General features: G+C 35.0%; 1 protein-coding gene across 1 annotated transcript; it reads right to left on the bottom strand.

Moving 5' to 3' along the window:
• Positions 1-5751: 5751 nt before the first annotated feature.
• Positions 5752-11046, bottom strand: LOC140878499 (serrate RNA effector molecule). Its single transcript, XM_073282098.1, has 12 exons — positions 10482-11046; positions 9303-9415; positions 9057-9114; positions 8530-8604; positions 8298-8372; positions 8172-8219; positions 7955-8023; positions 7074-7865; positions 6941-6989; positions 6629-6855; positions 6295-6474; positions 5752-6197 (listed from the first exon to the last, which is right to left on the bottom strand). The coding sequence occupies exons 1-12, from the start codon at positions 10967-10969 to the stop codon at positions 6137-6139; spliced, it is 2235 nt and encodes a 744-aa protein (XP_073138199.1). The 5' UTR covers positions 10970-11046; the 3' UTR covers positions 5752-6136.
• Between the last annotated feature and the right edge of the window lie 7885 nt (positions 11047-18931).

Raw genomic sequence — 18931 nt, forward strand, 5'->3', positions numbered from 1 at the left:
AATATCATGTAAATATGTGTGACATCTTTGGACGAAATAAAGTGAATTTTAGTTATCTTGATTTGTTACTCAGACTTAAATTTCGAGGATGAAATTTCTTATGTTGGGGAGAATGTAGTTACCCATACCCTGATTTAAATATTAATCATGATTACGGGTTACTAAATAAAAAAAATCAAGGGATTAAAAGGAATTGAAACATAAATTTTGAACTTTGAATTAATTGGAGAGTTCGGAAGGTCCGAACCACCTTCGGACGCAATGAAGTGTGCATGGTTAGTTTGGAAGAAAGTGTACAGTTCGGAACATCCGAACTGTAGATCGGAAGTTTCGAACCACCTCAGCCAAGTCATCCATGAGGTGTCACGAGGAGAACTAATGCGTGGCACAAATCGGACCATGCGAAGTGCCAGATCAGAATGTCTGATGACGTGACACGATGGTTAAACAACATATTTGGATGCGTGCAAATGCAGAGTTCGGAACCACCGAAGTCACGATTGGAACGTCCGATCTCTGGAAACGTGGCATGCATGCAGAGTTAGGAAGGTCCGAACCCCACTTCGGAGCTTTCGATCTCCGCCTATAAATAGGGGCTTCGAGCTTCAGTTTTATTCACCAATTCAGAAGTTCTCTTTCTTGATTCACTCTATATTTTAGGGCCCGATGATAATTATTGGGATGTTTCTGGAATAGCATCAATGGTGAGTAGAAGCTAGGTTATCGATGCCAACAAGCTAACGATAGACGAAGGAATGATCCAAAAATCTTATTAAATTTATAGATGTATCTGTTAGTTTAATTAAGGCTTTGGAAGCATGATTAGTGATATGACAATTACATGACTGTAGGTTTGGAAACAAGATCCTGATTATACTTGATCTATCATTTAGAGGTACATAAGTACTGACTGAGATTATCAGCTCAATATGCATGCTTATATATGTTGCATTTATGTGTCATGATACAAGTTTTATTGATTGTTATATATACTGCATGTGCACATACACGTTGAGTCATATCTCTTTTGAGATAGTCTTTCTCATAGGATCGCTCAGCCCTACACCTATTTATACTGTCTGACACCTGGTGTTATCTTGGACACCCCATTATATGGGGCAGGTCTCAGGCTGGACGGAGCAGGTGGATCCAGGAAGGGTTAGATGCAAATCCAAGAGCTGCTAAGAGTTTTACCTACAGTCGGTTTTATGATGTAAATATTCATGGGGAAAAACACACTTGGGTTTTTAGTACCGGTTGTATTCCGCCGATTTTGTTTGAAGTGGGTTTGTTTATGTTTCCGCAATAAACTCTTTGTTTTAATAAATATTTTATATTAAGTTAATTGCATGCTTAAGACTGCAAGTTAATAGGTGATCAGACTGAGTCACTACATATGTTTGATCTATGAAGTTATTTACTCTCAAAAAGAAAATTTACATTCTACTCTGTATTAATAATGTATAAATAAGTAATGTGTATATTTAAAATTTGATTTATTGTTTAATTTATAAACAGTAAAACTATAATCGAAATTCATAGATTTCAAATCATCTACTCAAATACACCATTAAATTATTAATTATGTGTGATTCACAATTCTTGTGGTTCTAGACTTTTAATAACTTTTGTAGAGTTTAAAATTATAGAGGTATTCAATTTAGACTTTTATATACTCCACAAAACTTTTGTGGTATTCAAGATGAGGTATTCAAAATATCAATAAACTTTTAAAAACTCCATGGAATTCTATTTGTTAGGATAAGTTTTGGTGTTTGACAAAACACAAAAATATATTCAAGCAGTCCAGTCGAAAATCAAGAAGTCCAAAATTAAGCAGTCCATTCAGACATCATATTTATTAAGCTCAAGACCAGTTGAAGAAGTTAGTTCATATATCCAGTACAAAAACAAGACTGCTCAGGAAATTAATTGATCGGACATACTGAAGTACATTATCCAACTGCTCAAACATCTACAAAATTATTTCAAATATAAGAGTCGTTTCAAGATCTAGACACTTCTATGAAAAGATGTGCAACTTCATTTAAAGCTCTTATAAAGACTTACTGAAGATCTAGAGGTAGGGATGGCAATGGGTTGGGTCTAAACCCGATCCCGCATCAAACCCACCCCGGCGGGACGGGTCTAGACCCGCCTAAGCGGGTCCACAAGCGGGTCTCGAGGGGTCTCGAATTTGGCCAAACCCGCCCCGGATCTGCCCGCCATAATATATATGTATATAAATTTAAAATATACATTTATATATATATATATATATAAAATACATATAAGTAATATTAATAGTATGTAATTATATTTTTATACTAAAAAATTAATATTTTATCCATAATTTGTGTGTATAATATTATTGGATTGAAATAAATTTATTTTATTATGATATGTTTAGTATAAAAATATATAATTACAATATTTTTTGACTAATAATTATTAATTAATTACAAATTGATAAATTTTAACTTGAGAGAATATTTTTTTGTCTTAAATATTATCAATATGTATTTCAAATTAAATTTAATGATTTTTGTTAATTTTTTAATATTTTAATTTAATAAATTTAAAAATATTTAATTTTTGGCGGGTTCAACGGGTCTAACCCGGATTGGACCCGCCGGGTTCGCGGTGCAGGGCGGGTCCAAAGAGAGGTGGGGTAGGTCTCAGGTTTAGCCAAACCCGCCCCAGACCCACACCATTGTCATCCTTATCTAGAGGCAATGAAGTCATGCATTAATGACAAAGACAAACATTGCAAAAGACATGCACACACACACACATATCTTACTATATTATAATGGCTCCACCCCTTAGAATAACTCCTTTTGGTTATAAATGTGTGTGGACATAAATACCCTTGATATTATTAACATATTTGATATTTAAATATTAATATTTTGTTTACATTTCTTAAAAATCAACGTGACCATTTTTTAACATCCAAACACACGTTCAATGCCACGAATCCACAAACTCACATATTTTTAAAAATGTTAAAGATTTTAAATTGTTTTTTTATCTAAAAAAATATAAACTTTACACACATGCAACATATGTGCTCCGGTGTCTAGTATATATGAAGAATGATGACGAAAGAGTGAGAGAGCAGATGTGATACCTCTGTCCCACATGAGAAAAATGAAAGTTTTAAAATGGGCTACAATGGACTTCTATAGCAACTTGGGTTAATCATTTTCGTAAATCGAGGACGAATACAAAGTAGTTGCTATAGGGTCCCATTGTGTGTAGTCGTGCAGGCGCGGACCTGTGTCCGGGGCGTGAAAGAATGGTATCAGAGCCGGTCACCAGCCGGCAGACCCGGGAAATAAGTGTTATGCGGGACAAAGTGCTACGTGCGTGGGAGCCACCTCTTGAACCTGTGGGTCAAAGTTCTGCATGACGGAAACCACCTCTTGAACCTGTAGGAGCCACTTCTAGATTTTCGGTGCTGGTGGATCGAGAGTTCATGTCGCGACAAGGACGTCGCGTTCTGAAGGAGGGGTGATTGTGATACCTCTGTCCCACATGAAAAAAATGAAAGCTTTAAAATGGGTTACAATGGACTTTTATAGCAACTTAGGTTAATCATTTTCGTAAAACGAGGACGAATACGAAATAGTTGCTATAGGGGTCCATTGTGTGTAGTCTCTCAGGTGCGGGCCTAGGTCGGGGCGTGACAACAGACATACAAGAACAACAAGATATACACAGAGCAGACATATAAGAACAACAAGACATACACAGATACAAGATGATAATACTCTTCGAGCATTCTTTAAAGAATCATCTTACATGCTTATCTTGCCCTCATATAGTGATATATCAAATCCAAAGATCAACAAGGGCTAAAAAACAACTATCAACTGCCTACGGTCATTAAGGAGTTGTTCATCCGATTGAATCGAAGGATTCATTCATTATTATATTTCGTTTTTAGGACATTGTGTCTTAACTTGGTTGTATGCTAGGAGTTTCGATCTAGGCAAGGGTAAGTCCTACGACTGACGTGGGTGTATTACAAGACGTTGTAATAACCAAAGTCTTCTAGTGGATCCTTTTCGTGAGGAAGAATGGGTGACGTTGAATTTTTATCTCCGAACATCCATAAACATATCTGCGTTATTTATATATCAGTTCAGCCATTACATATACTTGTTCAATCTGTTAGTTGGTATGTATCTGCACATATATTTGTTGACCAATTAATATTGACACACGAGAAAGATTAGAATCTAGTTGCTAACAAAAACTGTGCTCACACTTGAAAATTTTTCATATTGAACTGCTCATCTAAGTTCAAGATATAAGTCTGAATCGATCCCCAACACTATTAAGTACAATAATTAAAGCCTAAAATACAACAAGAAAATGTCGACAATTATCTTTGGTTCAACCTAAAGATTTGGATGGACATTTAATTCAAACTCACATATTTTTTTTCATTTATATTAAAATAGTATCTATGACTGTACTAACACTAGCCTCATACATACTAGTATATAAAAATAATATATATATATATACAAACATATTTTTCTATTTCTAAAATAAAATAAAAAAAATTCATTCATAATTTTTCGAATTTTAATTACAAAAACTCAGGAGATTTAAAATCATATTTATTAATTTTTTTAATAAAACTTTATTATACTACACGACAAAAAATTATAATATTTTATTGAAAATAGATTGAAAATAACCATAATTATTTTTTATGAGTAATTCATTATTTATTATATAAAATTTGATGTTTTAATTATTTTTTATAATTTTGTTTTTAAATCTCTAGCTTAATTTTTATTATAACTCAAAATTTACGATTGTGATTTATTCACTTGAATATACATACATATATAGATATTATATAAATAAGAATACTATATAAAATTAAATATATTCAAATGTTATAGATTTATATTAATATTTTAATTGCAATAAATTTAATGCTACTTATCGATTTTTGTAAACTAAATCAATAAGTAAAAACTATTTATATAAATAGAAGTAATTGACACTCGATTAATAATTTTAAGCAATAAATAAAAATCATTAATTACAAAATTTATAGAGGTTTCGAAAAAGTTTACAAATATCAATGAAAATGATGAAAAACAAATCTGCAAGATTCAATGAAAATCTTTAAAATATGTGAGAAGAAATAAAGTCTTTAGAAATCAACTTCACAAAAGTCTGTCAATTAAAAAAAATCAGTAAATTTATGTATAATTATTTTAAAGAAATATAAATAAAATTTTTTGACACTCCATTAACAATTTTAAGAAACAAATAAAAATCATGAATTACAAAATTCACAGAGGTTTAAAAAAAATTTACAAATGTCAATAAAAGTCATGAAAAATAAATATGCAATATTTCATGAAAATTTTTAAAAATACGTGAAATTCTATAAAAACATATAGAAATCTACTCACAAAAGCCTGTCGATTAAAAAAAAGTCAATAAATATGTGCAAGAAATATACCCTTAATAAGGATATTGAAATTTGAAGCAATTTACCAGAGGTTTGGGAGATGCACAATTCTAGTTTTATTAATTTTTCCCCCCCTTACATTTTATATTGGATTTCTGCTAGAAATATTTCACTGACATTAATGAAATTTACAACATATTTTTCTGCAAAGCGTAAGATTCTCCTGATCAGACAAAATACTGACATTTGTATGATGCCAAACAAGTAATTTTCACCAATTTTTCCATAAACACGAAAGGATATGATTCACTAAAGGAGACTGTAATTACTCGATCATAAGTCTAATCCGTAACATATTACATGAACAACGCAGTGTGAACATCTGTAACTCCTCCCACGAGAACAAAGTGAGGTCGAGGGAGAAAAATAATTCAGTAAATTTTTTGACAAAGCCAAAAGCTCTAGCAAAATCTCAACAAATAAGGATTCGATAATATCACGTATGGGAAGATTGGCGACACGGGTTTCTTCCTTTTCGACATCGGGATTACTTGAATCATGGCAGTTGATTCGATATTATTTGGCTATGGGAAGAATGGCGACATGGGTTGCTTCCTTTTCCACATCGGGATTATTAATCATGGCAGTTGATTCGATTTTGTTTGGCCATTGATTAAACCATAACTAAATCTACAAACTCCTGTAATCAATAACGGTGACTTCATCTTCGGGTGCATCCAGGTCATTATAGCTGTGAACATAGTTAGACATGAGTGAAGGTAAGAACAAAATGGAGGGCCATTCATATAATTAAGAATATGTTTTGGCTACTCAAAATATAACTGAACCTTCTCAGTCGTCGAGGATCATGTCGAAATGTTGGGGGTAATGCAATTATAGGAGCAGGTCCCCCTAACTGGGGACCTGACCTTCCATTTCTACCACCTTCAAAAGGGGATGGGCCTCCGTGGTCTCGCAACATCCTCATTGCTACTTCAGGAGGGGCCGGAACAAAAGGCCCAAGCGGACTACAATCCATGATCATATATACCCGTAAACAAAATTATAAAAACGAAATTGAACATGTCATGATGATCATTTCAATTATAAGGGAGAATATATAAACCTCAGAAGAAAGGGGAAGATATTTTAATTTCAAGGGGGCAAGAGAAATGGCCTTACCCCGCACCAGGAACAGGCATCAATACAGGTGGAGCTATATCTGAAGGGAAGGAAGCCACAGCTATGCCTTGCCCTCCAAAAGCATCGAATATTGGTTCATCACCATTGTTTCCTGGGGAACCATCATTGTTGGATGGAAACTCCGCTGACTGAGGTTCGTCAGATCTATTCAAATGATTTTCTGCACGTTCTCTGCGGCCAGATCCACGCCCACGAGGCTTGTCCTTCTACAAAGACACGCCAATAACTTGTAACAGTGTACCACACAAATAGCTACGTAAAGATATCATGGTGCTCATGAATAAAACATACCGGAAAAGATGGTTGCATGATAGGAGTCCCTCCAGGTGCATTTTCGTCACTGTAATAAATGGCAGTTATAAACCTCAAGAAGATGCCAAATAAATTGACATACAGTACAATTGGACCATTGGTACAAACTTACTCCATGTAGTTCTGGAAATATAATTCTTCTCGCACTTTTGATGTCAGTTCCAGTACCACTTCAGGATGTTTTAACTTCAAATGTTTGTGAACAAACTCGGCAGCATGGAAGAGCTTTGTACAACCCTTTGCTCCACATCCATACTTCCAGCCATATTTTTCATCTCTAATTTTGCGAACATGGGGATCCAAAGCTTCAGTAGCTGCAACATCTATCTTCTCCTTCGCAGTCATTATTTCCAATGGATCCAAATTCTTCAGTCTCTCTTGCCAGTGAGAATCCAATTTGTTCTCCCAATCCTTCCCGTTTGCATCTGAATTCTTGCCATCAATTCTGACATGCCGGAGACCTTTGGCTTCGTTTGATTCATTCAATCCATAATAATCCAGCCCATGAATGCGCCAGAGATACGTGAGCAGCGTGTCCAGAAGCTCAATTCCCTCAAGACCTTTAATTGTACTTAAGCCTCGTATAATAATGACTGGACCACTTGAGCTGCTGTGAGATTTATCTCTACTCATTCTATCATTATCAGCTCGGCATAAAACATTATCCTCAATTCCCTTTTCCGCATCAAGCTTCCTAACAAGAGCCTGTGCTTGTTCTACGTCAACTTGTATTCTTCTTGGCTCAGAACTGATGGGATGAGCCTTTGGGGCAGCCAAGAGATCAGAATCCTTAGCACCAACCCGACCATGCCGTCTTCGTTTGCCACCCACATCTGCATCATCATCAGAATTAGGTTCACTGGACTGTTCTGCCCGGTTTGAAGAAGGATTGAAGCTAGGACCTCTGCTCATGTAGATAAGTTATTCACATTAATTCAATAAACACAATAAATAGTGTGCCTTAAATATGGAAACACCCCGAGATTATCTTACAAATCCAAGGTCCCATTCTGCAGATCAAGCTGGAAATCCTTGGCCAACTTCTTTGCAACTTCATTCCTCCTATAATGAAGATGCTTCAGAAAAACGAAACACAACCCAGGAATACAAGAACTTTGACCAACAGGCATCTAGTAAGCAGTCCACAAGATTCATGAAAATCGTCAAATAGCCTAAAGCAAACTTTTAAAAAAAAACTTTATATGCTAACCGTTCTATGACAGCAAGTAAGTTTGTTGGATGATATTTGTCTTTCAACCTGAACAAGCAAAGAAACTGAGAGAAGAGGCACAAAAAGCTGGAAGAACAATGTAAAACAAAGAAAAAGATTCTGTACCATTCTTCATCTTTATGTGCATTAAAATAAGCTCTTTTCTGAGTTGATATGTACTCCGACTTGTATTCTTGATACCTGATCATTCTCAGCATATGAGCTTGATATTATTATTATAATTAGAAATAGAAAGGAAGTGTAACAAAAATTAAAGGAAATAACAAGCATAGAATAAATAGAAGAATATCAGATAAGTTTGAACCGCCATAAAACTTTGACACACTCAAAGTCTGACCTGCGCTCAGCTTCAGTTGGCAGAATATCATCTTCAAGCTCCTGAATGAACTGCTTATAAGACATCATTCCTTCCCTGAAAAGACAAATCTATGTCATTTCATCTATATCGAGGTACCAAGTTACACCATATCCCAATATTCTTAACAAATATTATTAGCTTAAATTCAGATCCATGTGTATATCCAAAGGGGCAAAGCTAAACCTTCTGAAATACACTTAAAGGTTAAAAAAAAGGAAAGAATAAAAAGCCACATAAAAATTACGAAGAGCGCGATACAGCATTATCAGCTCTTAATACAAATAAAAGAAGGCAGGTTTATACTCAAGCAAAGGTTACTTCTTCATTTTAAATGTGTTCATTCAATTTAACAGTGTCATCAAGCTAATCAGCAGTCAAGAATCCACAAATGATATGCAAGAAGGGTAAATTACATACAACTACACACACATTGAAGCTGAGAATGATGCCACAAGAGCAAGGTCAGATAAATCAAAACTATAAAGAAAAAATATATATATACATACCTTTGGGGTCCCCCAGCAGGGAAAGCATCAGCAAAACCTCCACGACCTGGATCCCAATCTGCAGGAAGAAAATACAATCAAAGATGAAGGCATGATCAAACCAATAGAATCATCAACGAGAACCACTACGTAAAATACACAAAAACCGACCCAAGCAATGTGAATAGCTAAGGAACACAACAATTCATTGCCCTCGTAAAGGACTACAGGCAAAATTTTAAAAGTCTATCACCACTAAAGGACCACCTTGATAGCCTCCAGATGACTGGCCAATATGTCGTCCATGAGGCCTTTCATCCACATAACCAGGTCTGCCCCCCATCTCACGGTCATATCCACCAGAATAATCATATGCAAACCTGAACAAAAAAGCCATGTTACACCCACACTAGAAATCGTAATCAGAAGTCATAAGTTGCGAAACAAAAGAAAAAACAATAAACCAGCAGAATCCATTTCTGAATCAAACATATTACTTAGCAAGCAGACACGAAAAAAAAATATGCTAAAAACCGGATCCAGATATCATGACCATGCATGGCATTCAAATACCAGTTAATGCAGGTTGCGTCATATGAACTGCAGCGCAGCTATTGCAAATCTTCGAATATCAACTAAAGCAAAGGCAGTTAATTTTAAAGTAATGAGCACTTAAAAGCTCTGAAAACATAAAATGCGAGCAGGTGTTAAAAGCCAGTTTATCAAAGGGATCTCTAAACTCTCCAAATCATAATTTTGCCGTGTAGGTCATTTAAGATCAGAACAGCCGAATTCACAATTGAATAGTGCCTCCGTTCCATATGGCTGCAATACGGACAAGAGTAGTGGGTTCTGATAGAACAACGGCAATGGCGATCTTTCTCCCACTGGATTATTTGATACACGTGAAACTTACATTACAAAGAATATCAAGTTAAAATTTATTGCTAGTGGTCAACCCTGTACTCTATAGAGGAATAACTGCATTTTAACAGCAGCAATTTTACAATATCTTTATTAATTATAGTACTTACAGTTATTGAATTCATGCTTATCTGATGGTCTAGTTTTTGAAAAAACTTTCAAAAGAATCAGTTCTTGAACTAAAGTAACTTAATGAACTGCTGCAGCCATCACCACAGTGACTAAAACTTTGAACTCAGCAATTGCCCCAGCAGCCTGCCCATATCACAAAACTACAAGGTAGAAGACAACTAACAGACACACAGCTAGAAGAAATAATCAAGCACAAAACTTGCACCAACACCCAACATATATCATCATTTCAAACCCAAATCAGTGATTTCACCGAAGAGTTACTATTCCTTCAAAAGATTATATTTTATTTTTTATCATCAAAAGATAGTGTTAATCTGCATACTGACATGGCTCTCCAACTGTGCGCGGGAATCATGTATCCGGAAACAAATCAAATGTACTGCTCACCTTCGATCCCCATGCCCAAACCCTCCTCTAGGACTACCTCTCCTTCCTTCATATCCATCGCCTCTCCTCCTTTTATACGGCGGAAACGGAGGAGAACGCCGAGGTGGAGGCGAGTGAGGCCCTCCTCCACGTCGGTCTCTGTAAGGGGGTGGAGGAGGACTGGGACTCGGTCTGCCCCGCTTGTGATAATCCCTCTCTCGGGGTGGCGGCGGCGAGCGATTCCGATCATAGAATTCACGCCGCGGCGGCCTGTCAAAGTCCCTATCTTCGCGACGTTCTCGAGAGCTGCGGTCACGCTCTCTAATGCCTCTGCGCGGCTGCGGAGGAGGAGGAGGAGGAGGCGATGACGCAGCGTCGGCGGTAGCGTCCGGGAGGTCAGAGGTTGTGGGCTTGCTGCTGTTGGTGGTGGCGGCGGCGGCGGCGGTTGCGGTGGTCTCGTCTGGTCGATGATCGAGGTTCTCTTCGGCGGCACTCAAGACTTCAGCCATGGCGATCGGCCGTCTGGGATTTGCAGCAAAACCCTAATTGCAGGACCGGGAAGAAGTGCGAGATCTGAGGGCTAAGAGATATGGATAATATGTTACTCTGTTAATTTACCTTTATAACCCCTCCCTTAAAATAAGAATGTCATAATTTGGACTCCCGTTTTCAAAACGTTTCATAAAACTTTTTTTTTTTAAAAAAATTTATAAAATATTTATAAAGTTGATTTGAAAATAGATGTGTTTGAACTTTGAACAACAATATATTTTATAATAATATTTTTAGAGTTATTTATACCAATCATCCCTGTGAAATATTGAAAATGCACATTTCTCCTCTTTGAAATTTTACTAGGCATCTTCAACCCTAAATTTTTAAAAAATTAGCACACTCGCCCTTTCAGATGAGTGATTGTTGCGCACGCGTCATTCATGCGATTTGGCAAAGATTTTGATATTTTTTTGCACCAAATACCCCTGTGAAATATTAAAAATGCATATTTGACACTTGTGAAAATAATTTTTAAATCTATTCAACCCATAATACACAATTTTTAATAAAATACAATTATAAATATTTAGAAAACATTTTTTGTTTTATTATTTTTTATTTTTTATTTTAAATGTATTATCATTAATTAATTATTTTCTAAAAAATATTATTAATTTATCCTGTTATCATTATTTTATTAAATTCACTTCGTATTTCCAACTTTTCCATTAAACATGCATTCATAAACAAGTATTTAAATAATTTCAAGTATCAACATATTGAACTATACTGATAAGTTCAAACATATAGTTTTTTCGATTTAGGACTATATATTATTGAATCAAAATTTAAATTTTTCGAGAATATACATTGCACAATTTGTAATAAATAATAAAAAAATAACATACTAATATAATTCTAAATCGAAAAAGTAACATTCATAAACTTAACATTTAGTTCAATATTTTGGTATTTTTAGATATTTAAATCTTTATTTATGAATCATGTTTAATGAAGAAGTTAAAAACAAGAAGTGATTTGATAAAATAATGATAACGAGATACAGTAATAATTTTATTTAAAAATAAATTAATTTAAAATTTAAAATTTAAAATTAAAAATAAAAATAAATTAAATGAAAAAATTTTGGTACTTATCATTCACTTATCATTTTGATTTAATATTTTGGTACTTTTAGGTATTTAAATCTCGTTTATGAATGCATTTTTAATGGAGAAGTTGGAAACAAGAAGAAAGTTAATAAAATAATGATAACAAGATAAAATAATAATATTTTTTAGAAAACAATTATGTAATCATAATAAATTAAAAATTAAAAATAAATTAATAAAACAAAAAATGTTTGCTAAATATTTTATAATTAGATTTTAATAAATATTATGTATTATGGGTTGAATAGATTTAAAAATTATTTTCACAGAGGTCAAATATGCATTTTTAATATTTCACAGGGGTATTTGGTGCAAAAAAATTATTAAAATATTTATGCAGTCGCATGAGGGGCGCGTGCGCAACAAGCACTCATCTGAAGGGGCGAGTGTGCTAATTTTTTAAAAGGTTAGGATTGAAGATGCCTATTAAAATTTCACAGGGGATAAATGTGCATTTTCAATATTTCACAGGGGTGGTTTATGTAAATAACGCAATATTTTTATAGTTAAAAAGATGTTTGAACAAATATTTTAAAAATAAAAATTTTAGAATTAAAAATAATTAAGATTGTGTTTGAACCATTATTTTTTGTTAACTTTTAATATTAATTTTTTTTCTTATTTTTTTTTTCTTGTTTACGATTGAGAAATTTTTTCTATATGCTTATGATTGATTTATTTTTATTTTATATTTTCTCATTTAATACATAACTAAATGTATAAAATTTAAAGCATACAAATTTTAATCTAATATTGAAAGCAAAATAATTTCTCATTTAATACACAACTAAATGTATAAAATTTAAAGCATACAAATTTTAATCTAATATTGAAAGCAAATAATAATAATTTATAAGTGCATTAGTGTATAAAATTTAAAATATTTTCAGTTAAAATTGTGAAAGTAAAAAATAGACATAATTTTAAATAATAAATTTTTAATGACTTACCACAACTAAATGTATAAAATTTAAAGCGTACAAATTTTAATCTAATATTGAAAGCAAAGAATAATAATTTATAAGTGCATTAGTGTATACAATTTAAAATATTTTCAGTAAAAATTGTGAAAGTAAAAAAAATACATAATTTTAAATAATAAATTTTTTAGTGACTTATCTTGATGCATTCCACATTTTAGTTTTATAGTAATTCGATGATCATTCCATTGAAAAATGTCACCATCTGATGTGTCAATTTCTTTCTATCTGCTTTGATTTTCATCATTGCTTTTATTTCTGTTTTCTTGCTCTACTTATAAATCTTTGTTAGCAAACTCACGAATAATATCATCTTTCAATTGAACTTTTTTAATAAAATTATGCAACACACAACAAGCAATTACAAAGTATGCCTGGTTTTTTAAATTATAATTATTCATGGGTCCCTAAAGGAAGGCAAAATGATGCTTAAAACATCCAAAACTTCATTCAATAATATTTCGTAAATAAGAATGAATATGATTGAACTAGTCAGTTGGAATGCACAACCAAGCCAACCAGTTTGCCTCTTAGCTTCCAACTCCAAAAAATCTAGTTATGGCACAAGCGATTGAACCACTTGAACTTTAAGGGTATTGCTAATATGAGCAAGTATGATTTGGTCACTAGTTTAGCTAAAATTGATTTCGCTAAGGACAAAGTTTGTTCTGCCTGTAAGTTTGGGAAGCAGGTGATGTCATCTATTAAGAACAAAGGTTGTACTGCATCAACTCGAAGCTTCGATATCCGCCCGTCAAAATTCAAGATTGATTGTATATTTGCGATCACCGTACCGAGAGCTACGTTCTGACGTAAGTTTGGCTAAATTCTATCAAGTTTGAATTATTGAGTTGAAGATGGAATTCGATTAATATTGGATATATATGTTCTTGAACTAGCATGGAATATATATTTCAAGACGGATCGGAAAAAGAACAATGTTTGAATTTGTTATGAATTTTTGAAGATTTTCGAAAATTCTGATTTTTGGGGCTATGCAATTTTGATAATTTCATGTTGGTTTGATGTTGTTTTTGAGTTTATCTTGAAGTACATATGTTGTTGAGATTTTTGGGATTGTCGATTTATAGCCATTATGCCGTCGGTTTGAACGTTGAATGAGATTTCGAGCGGTTTAAGTTGAAAACATTGGATTCTGATTTGTATTGAGCTTGAGGTAGAATGTTGATGAAGTTATATATCCATTTCAGTGTTTGGTGGGATCATAACGAGTTCGAGTTGTAGAATTCGAGTCATCGAAGAACTTGATCGAGGTTTGAGTTCATTTCTGCCTTCAGTTTTCGACGTTTGATTGAACTAGCTTTGATGTGAATTTTATATATCTTATAGTTGAGGATTTAAAGCTACTTCAGAGTTAGATAAAAAGGTATGATTCGATGATGATCGAAGTGGAGAATAAGCGTCGAGAGGAGTTTGCCTTCTCGATCCCTTAAAATCACACATTTTTCTATCTTACATGTTTATATTTGTTGATATGAAGTGCTTGAGTTTATAGCATGATTGTTAGAATATAGTATAAGATGCTTGTGTATTGTGTCATCTTATTATGCATGTTGAGCATAACATTCCTTCTAGCCTTGCTGTGATATCGTAGATGAGTTATTAGCTTCGATATCAAGTATCAGTGTCGAGCTTGTAGCATTGATACTTCGACTACGGTATAGCATCAGTGATGAGTTTTGAGCCTGATGATGAGTTGATGCATTTTAGCATCTAAACCGTTGTCACCTATTGAGCCTTGTTCCTTGATAGCCTTGCCTTTTTTACTTGCATTTCGTAGTTGTTGTAAATATTTAAAATGCATGAACCTTGACATATGTGATTCATTACTTGTTCCGTTGTTTCATGCTAAGTTTTATACTTACCGGTTTGTCCGACTGTTGCTTTGTTTTGTGTGTGCATTGCAACAGGTGATTCAGGGCCGAGTCATAGGAGGCCATGAGATTTGGGAGAAGTTTAGAAGTGGAGCTCGGGTTTAGGAGTCATGTAGTTTGAACTCTTGTTGACACATGTTGAATTTTGTACCATCGATCGTTGTCTTGATTGAGAACCTCGCATGTATTGTTATTTCCTGTATTTTGAATTTCTGTAAACTGATAAAAGTTGAATATTGCGTTGCATGGCTTGTTTAGAAGGTTTTAAGCTATTTTCGCTGGTTTTGAACTGTTGGAGGGCGCGCCCAAGCGGCCAAAATTGACGGCCCGAGCGCACCTTGTTCTGAGTTTCTATTTTGTCCAGCGGAATGGAGCACCCGAGGCCCCACATTGTTAGGTATAAGAGCTTAAGTTGTCTTGAGTCAACATTAGAAGATGAGCGTGGTAGCATCGAGTCCGCATGGATTCATTTTACATGAGCTTATATGCATTTGTTGATTTAAATGAATTATATGCTAGCATGTTTACCCTATTGCAATTATGTGCCTTTTGCAATTATGTGCTTACGTGTTTCTTAAGAGTATTTGCTATATTTGCTAAACATGTAGATAAAAAATGATGTGTGATGGGATATGGTATACTCATGAGTTTGAAGAGTAAAGAAGGGATTCAACTGAGCTTGTTCTAATGTGTTTGAATCTCAGTATAACAACTAAGCCTCCCCGAGCTATGCCTCTCCGAAGTGGTCGTAATGTTCCACAGGTTCCATCAGTAAGAAAAGTTCCTTCGATTGAACAAGTGCCACCCCAAAGGGCACATAATACTCCACTGGTACCTCCGAATGAGCAAGGAAGTACTGCTGCTGATCCAATGAATACGACTCCTACTCCGATGGAAGTACTATTGAAATGGTTTCAGTCATTCAAACTACCGACTTTGAAAGGTATAGAGGATTCTGTTGTTTTTGAAAGCTGGCTCGATGATATTGAACAACTATTTGAGTCACTTGACTATTCTGATGAACGCCGAATCCGATTGGTGGTACATCAACTGCATGAAGTAGCTAAGAGTTGGTGGATAATGACAAAGAAAGCATTGGAAAACCGAGGTACAGCTATTACTTGGAGCGTATTTAAAACTGAATTTTACCAGCGATTCTTTCCTACATCATACAGGAATGACAAAGGAGCGGAGTTTGCTAATCTGAAACAGGAAAATATGAATGTTTAGGAATACGTGGCTAAGTTCACGAGCTTACTCCGATTTGCACCTCATATTGCTGATCATGAGGAAGCAAAGGCTGACCAGTTTTTTAATGGTTTCAATCCCGATGTCTTCACCTTGGTAAATGCGGAGTGACTTAATAACTTTGCAGATACCCTGAATAAAGCCAAGGGAGCAGAAGTTGGTATCCTTCGACAAAGAGGAACTTCATCTATGCCACAATCTTTACCACAGCCACAACCAACACCTCAATCCCAATTTCCACAGCAACAAAGCAGGTATGAAGGAGGTAGTAGCAGTGGCAACAGAAGAGATCGTTTCAGGCCGAAAGGTAAGCAATTCAAGAGGCCTAGAAGTGGTTCTTCTAGTTCTAGTGGTTCAAGGCAATTTGGATCAGGTCAGAGTTCAGGGTCTACATGTTGGTTTTGCAGTAAGTGGGGGGGAAGACACTCTAGTGATGATTGAAAGGGAGTTATTGGAACTTGTAATCTCTGCAACGTATCAGGACATTATGCCAGATTATGTCCTATTCGTAGATCTAACACTTCACATGGCGCAACTCAATCTAACAGACAAGCTACTTCTGTACATTCCTTCCGTCCTCCGAGTAGGCCAGCACAGAGCAGACAGGGAGAGATCCAGAGTGTAGGCCAACCACCAAGACAACAAGGAAGAGTTTTTGCACTTACAGAGGATTAGGCTCAAGATGCACCTGACAGTGTTATTGCAGGTAATTGTGTTATTTCTGGTTATCCTGCTTATGTGTTAATTGACACTGGTGAATCGCATACATTCTTAGCTGAAAAATTTGTTGCATTACATGATTTGCCTGTTGAGCCTTTAACTTCTGTATTTGTTATTTCATCGCCTATGGGGAAGGATAAGGTGTCAGTAAGCTTAGTCAGAGAATGTGAGTTACAATTTGATGGCAATGTGATCAAGCTTGATTGTATAGTACTTGGTGTGTCCGATTTTGATTGCATTATTGGCATTGATACACTAACCAAGTACAGGGCCACAGTGGATTGTTTTCATGAGGTGGTTAGATTTAGACCAGACATGGCAGGAGATTGGAAATTCTTCGGTAAGGGTTTTCGTGCTAAGATTCCTTTGATTTCGAGTTTATCTATGGCACAGTTAACGGTGCGGAAGGATTTCTAGTCTATGCACTGGATACGTCAAAAGCTAGTCCTGAATTGGCAGATATTCCACTTGTAAGGGAATTTGCTGATATTTTTCCTGATGAAATTCCAAGTTTACCGCCAGCACGTGAGATTGACTTCAGTATCAAGTTGATGCCAGGTACTTCGCCTATATCTAAAGCTCCTTATAGGATGGCACCACTCGGACTAAAAGAATTGAAAGAACAACTAGCAGATTTGTTGAATAAAGGTTACATCAGACCGAGCGTGTCACCTTGGGGTGCTTCGGTTCTATTTGTAAGAAAGAAGGATGGGTCGATGAGGCTATGTATCTACTATCGACAGTTGAATAAAGCGACGGTAAAGAATAAATATCCATTACCTCGAATAGATGATTTATTTGATCAATTTCAATGTTCTTCAGTCTATTCAAATATTGATTTGAGGTATGGATATCACCAATTGAGGGTAAGAGAAGCAGATGTGCCTAAAACTGTTTTTCGAACGAGGTATGACCACTATGAGTTTATAATCATGCCTTTTGGTTTGACAAATGCTCATGCTATCTTTATGGGTTTAATGAATAGAATATTTCAGAAGTATTTAGATGAATTTGTAATAATATTTATCGATGATATTCTGATATATTCTAAGAATAAGACTGAGCATGCAGAGCATTTGAGGATTGTTTTGCAAATTTTGCAAACTAAGCAGTTGTATGCCAAACTGTCCAAATGTGAGTTTTAGTTAGACAAGGTTGTTTTTCTAGGCCATGTTATTTCAGGTGACGGAATATCAGTTGATCCTAGCAAAGGTAGAGGCAGTTATCAACTGGCCTAGACCTACGTCAGTGCCTAAAATACGCAGTTTTATGGGTTTAGCTGGGTATTATCGTCGATTTATCGAAGGATTTGAAAGAGTGGGTGCCCGGTGAGCCAACTTGTGGCTAAGGGCTTTTATGACTCTATGTATAAACAATCTTTTGTTTAATATAATTTGCACTTTTATAATGGCATTTACTTTATCTTTTATCATATTATTATGTTGTGACATACTATAAAATGTTTAGATGAAGACCTTGAATATACTATAGTGTATGTAAGATGTGGTGGAACATGGGGATGGCTATCATTGAACACATCTTATAGTCACTGTATATTCTAAACAGTTCCTAGTCGATTGAGCCGTCCGTTAATAAGGATAAGGATCGCTCGAGATTAAGACTAGCATTTGCGATACCGAGTACCACGTTTCATTGGTATGGAACATAGAGATGTTCAAAGCATGCAAATGGATATTCATACGATGAATGATCGAACTACCCTATCCGGACTTTCCAAGTGGTTATCACTTATCGAGTGGATAAAGTCCGCGGTTTTGGTTGTACACCATTAGTCCTTAATACTTGAAACATCATTGAGACTCTATATGCTAGTACTGTACTTTGACTCGTTTACCGACTCTATTGGGGTCATCAGGTGTCGGGATTGGGTACAGTTATGACACATATAGGAGTCGATGCTTTGTTGTCAAGGATTCACCACATACTTGCTAGTGTGGATA

This window comes from Henckelia pumila, chromosome 1 (genome assembly GCF_033568475.1).
Source record: "Henckelia pumila isolate YLH828 chromosome 1, ASM3356847v2, whole genome shotgun sequence".
NCBI lineage: Eukaryota > Viridiplantae > Streptophyta > Magnoliopsida > Lamiales > Gesneriaceae > Henckelia > Henckelia pumila.

What these genes read in the sequence shown, in the direction of transcription:
- LOC140878499 (XM_073282098.1), bottom strand. Translation starts at nt 10,969, where the DNA reads ATGGCTGAAGTCTTGAGTGCCGCCGAAGAGAACCTCGATCATCGACCA. An exon ending in GTCATCTGGAGGCTATCAAG is followed by an intron (nt 9,115 to 9,302) that starts GTGGTCCTTTAG and finishes TTCTTCCTGCAG; the next exon opens with ATTGGGATCCAGGTCGTGGA. An exon ending in TTACTTGCTGTCATAGAACG is followed by an intron (nt 8,024 to 8,171) that starts GTTAGCATATAA and finishes TCTTCATTATAG; the next exon opens with GAGGAATGAAGTTGCAAAGA.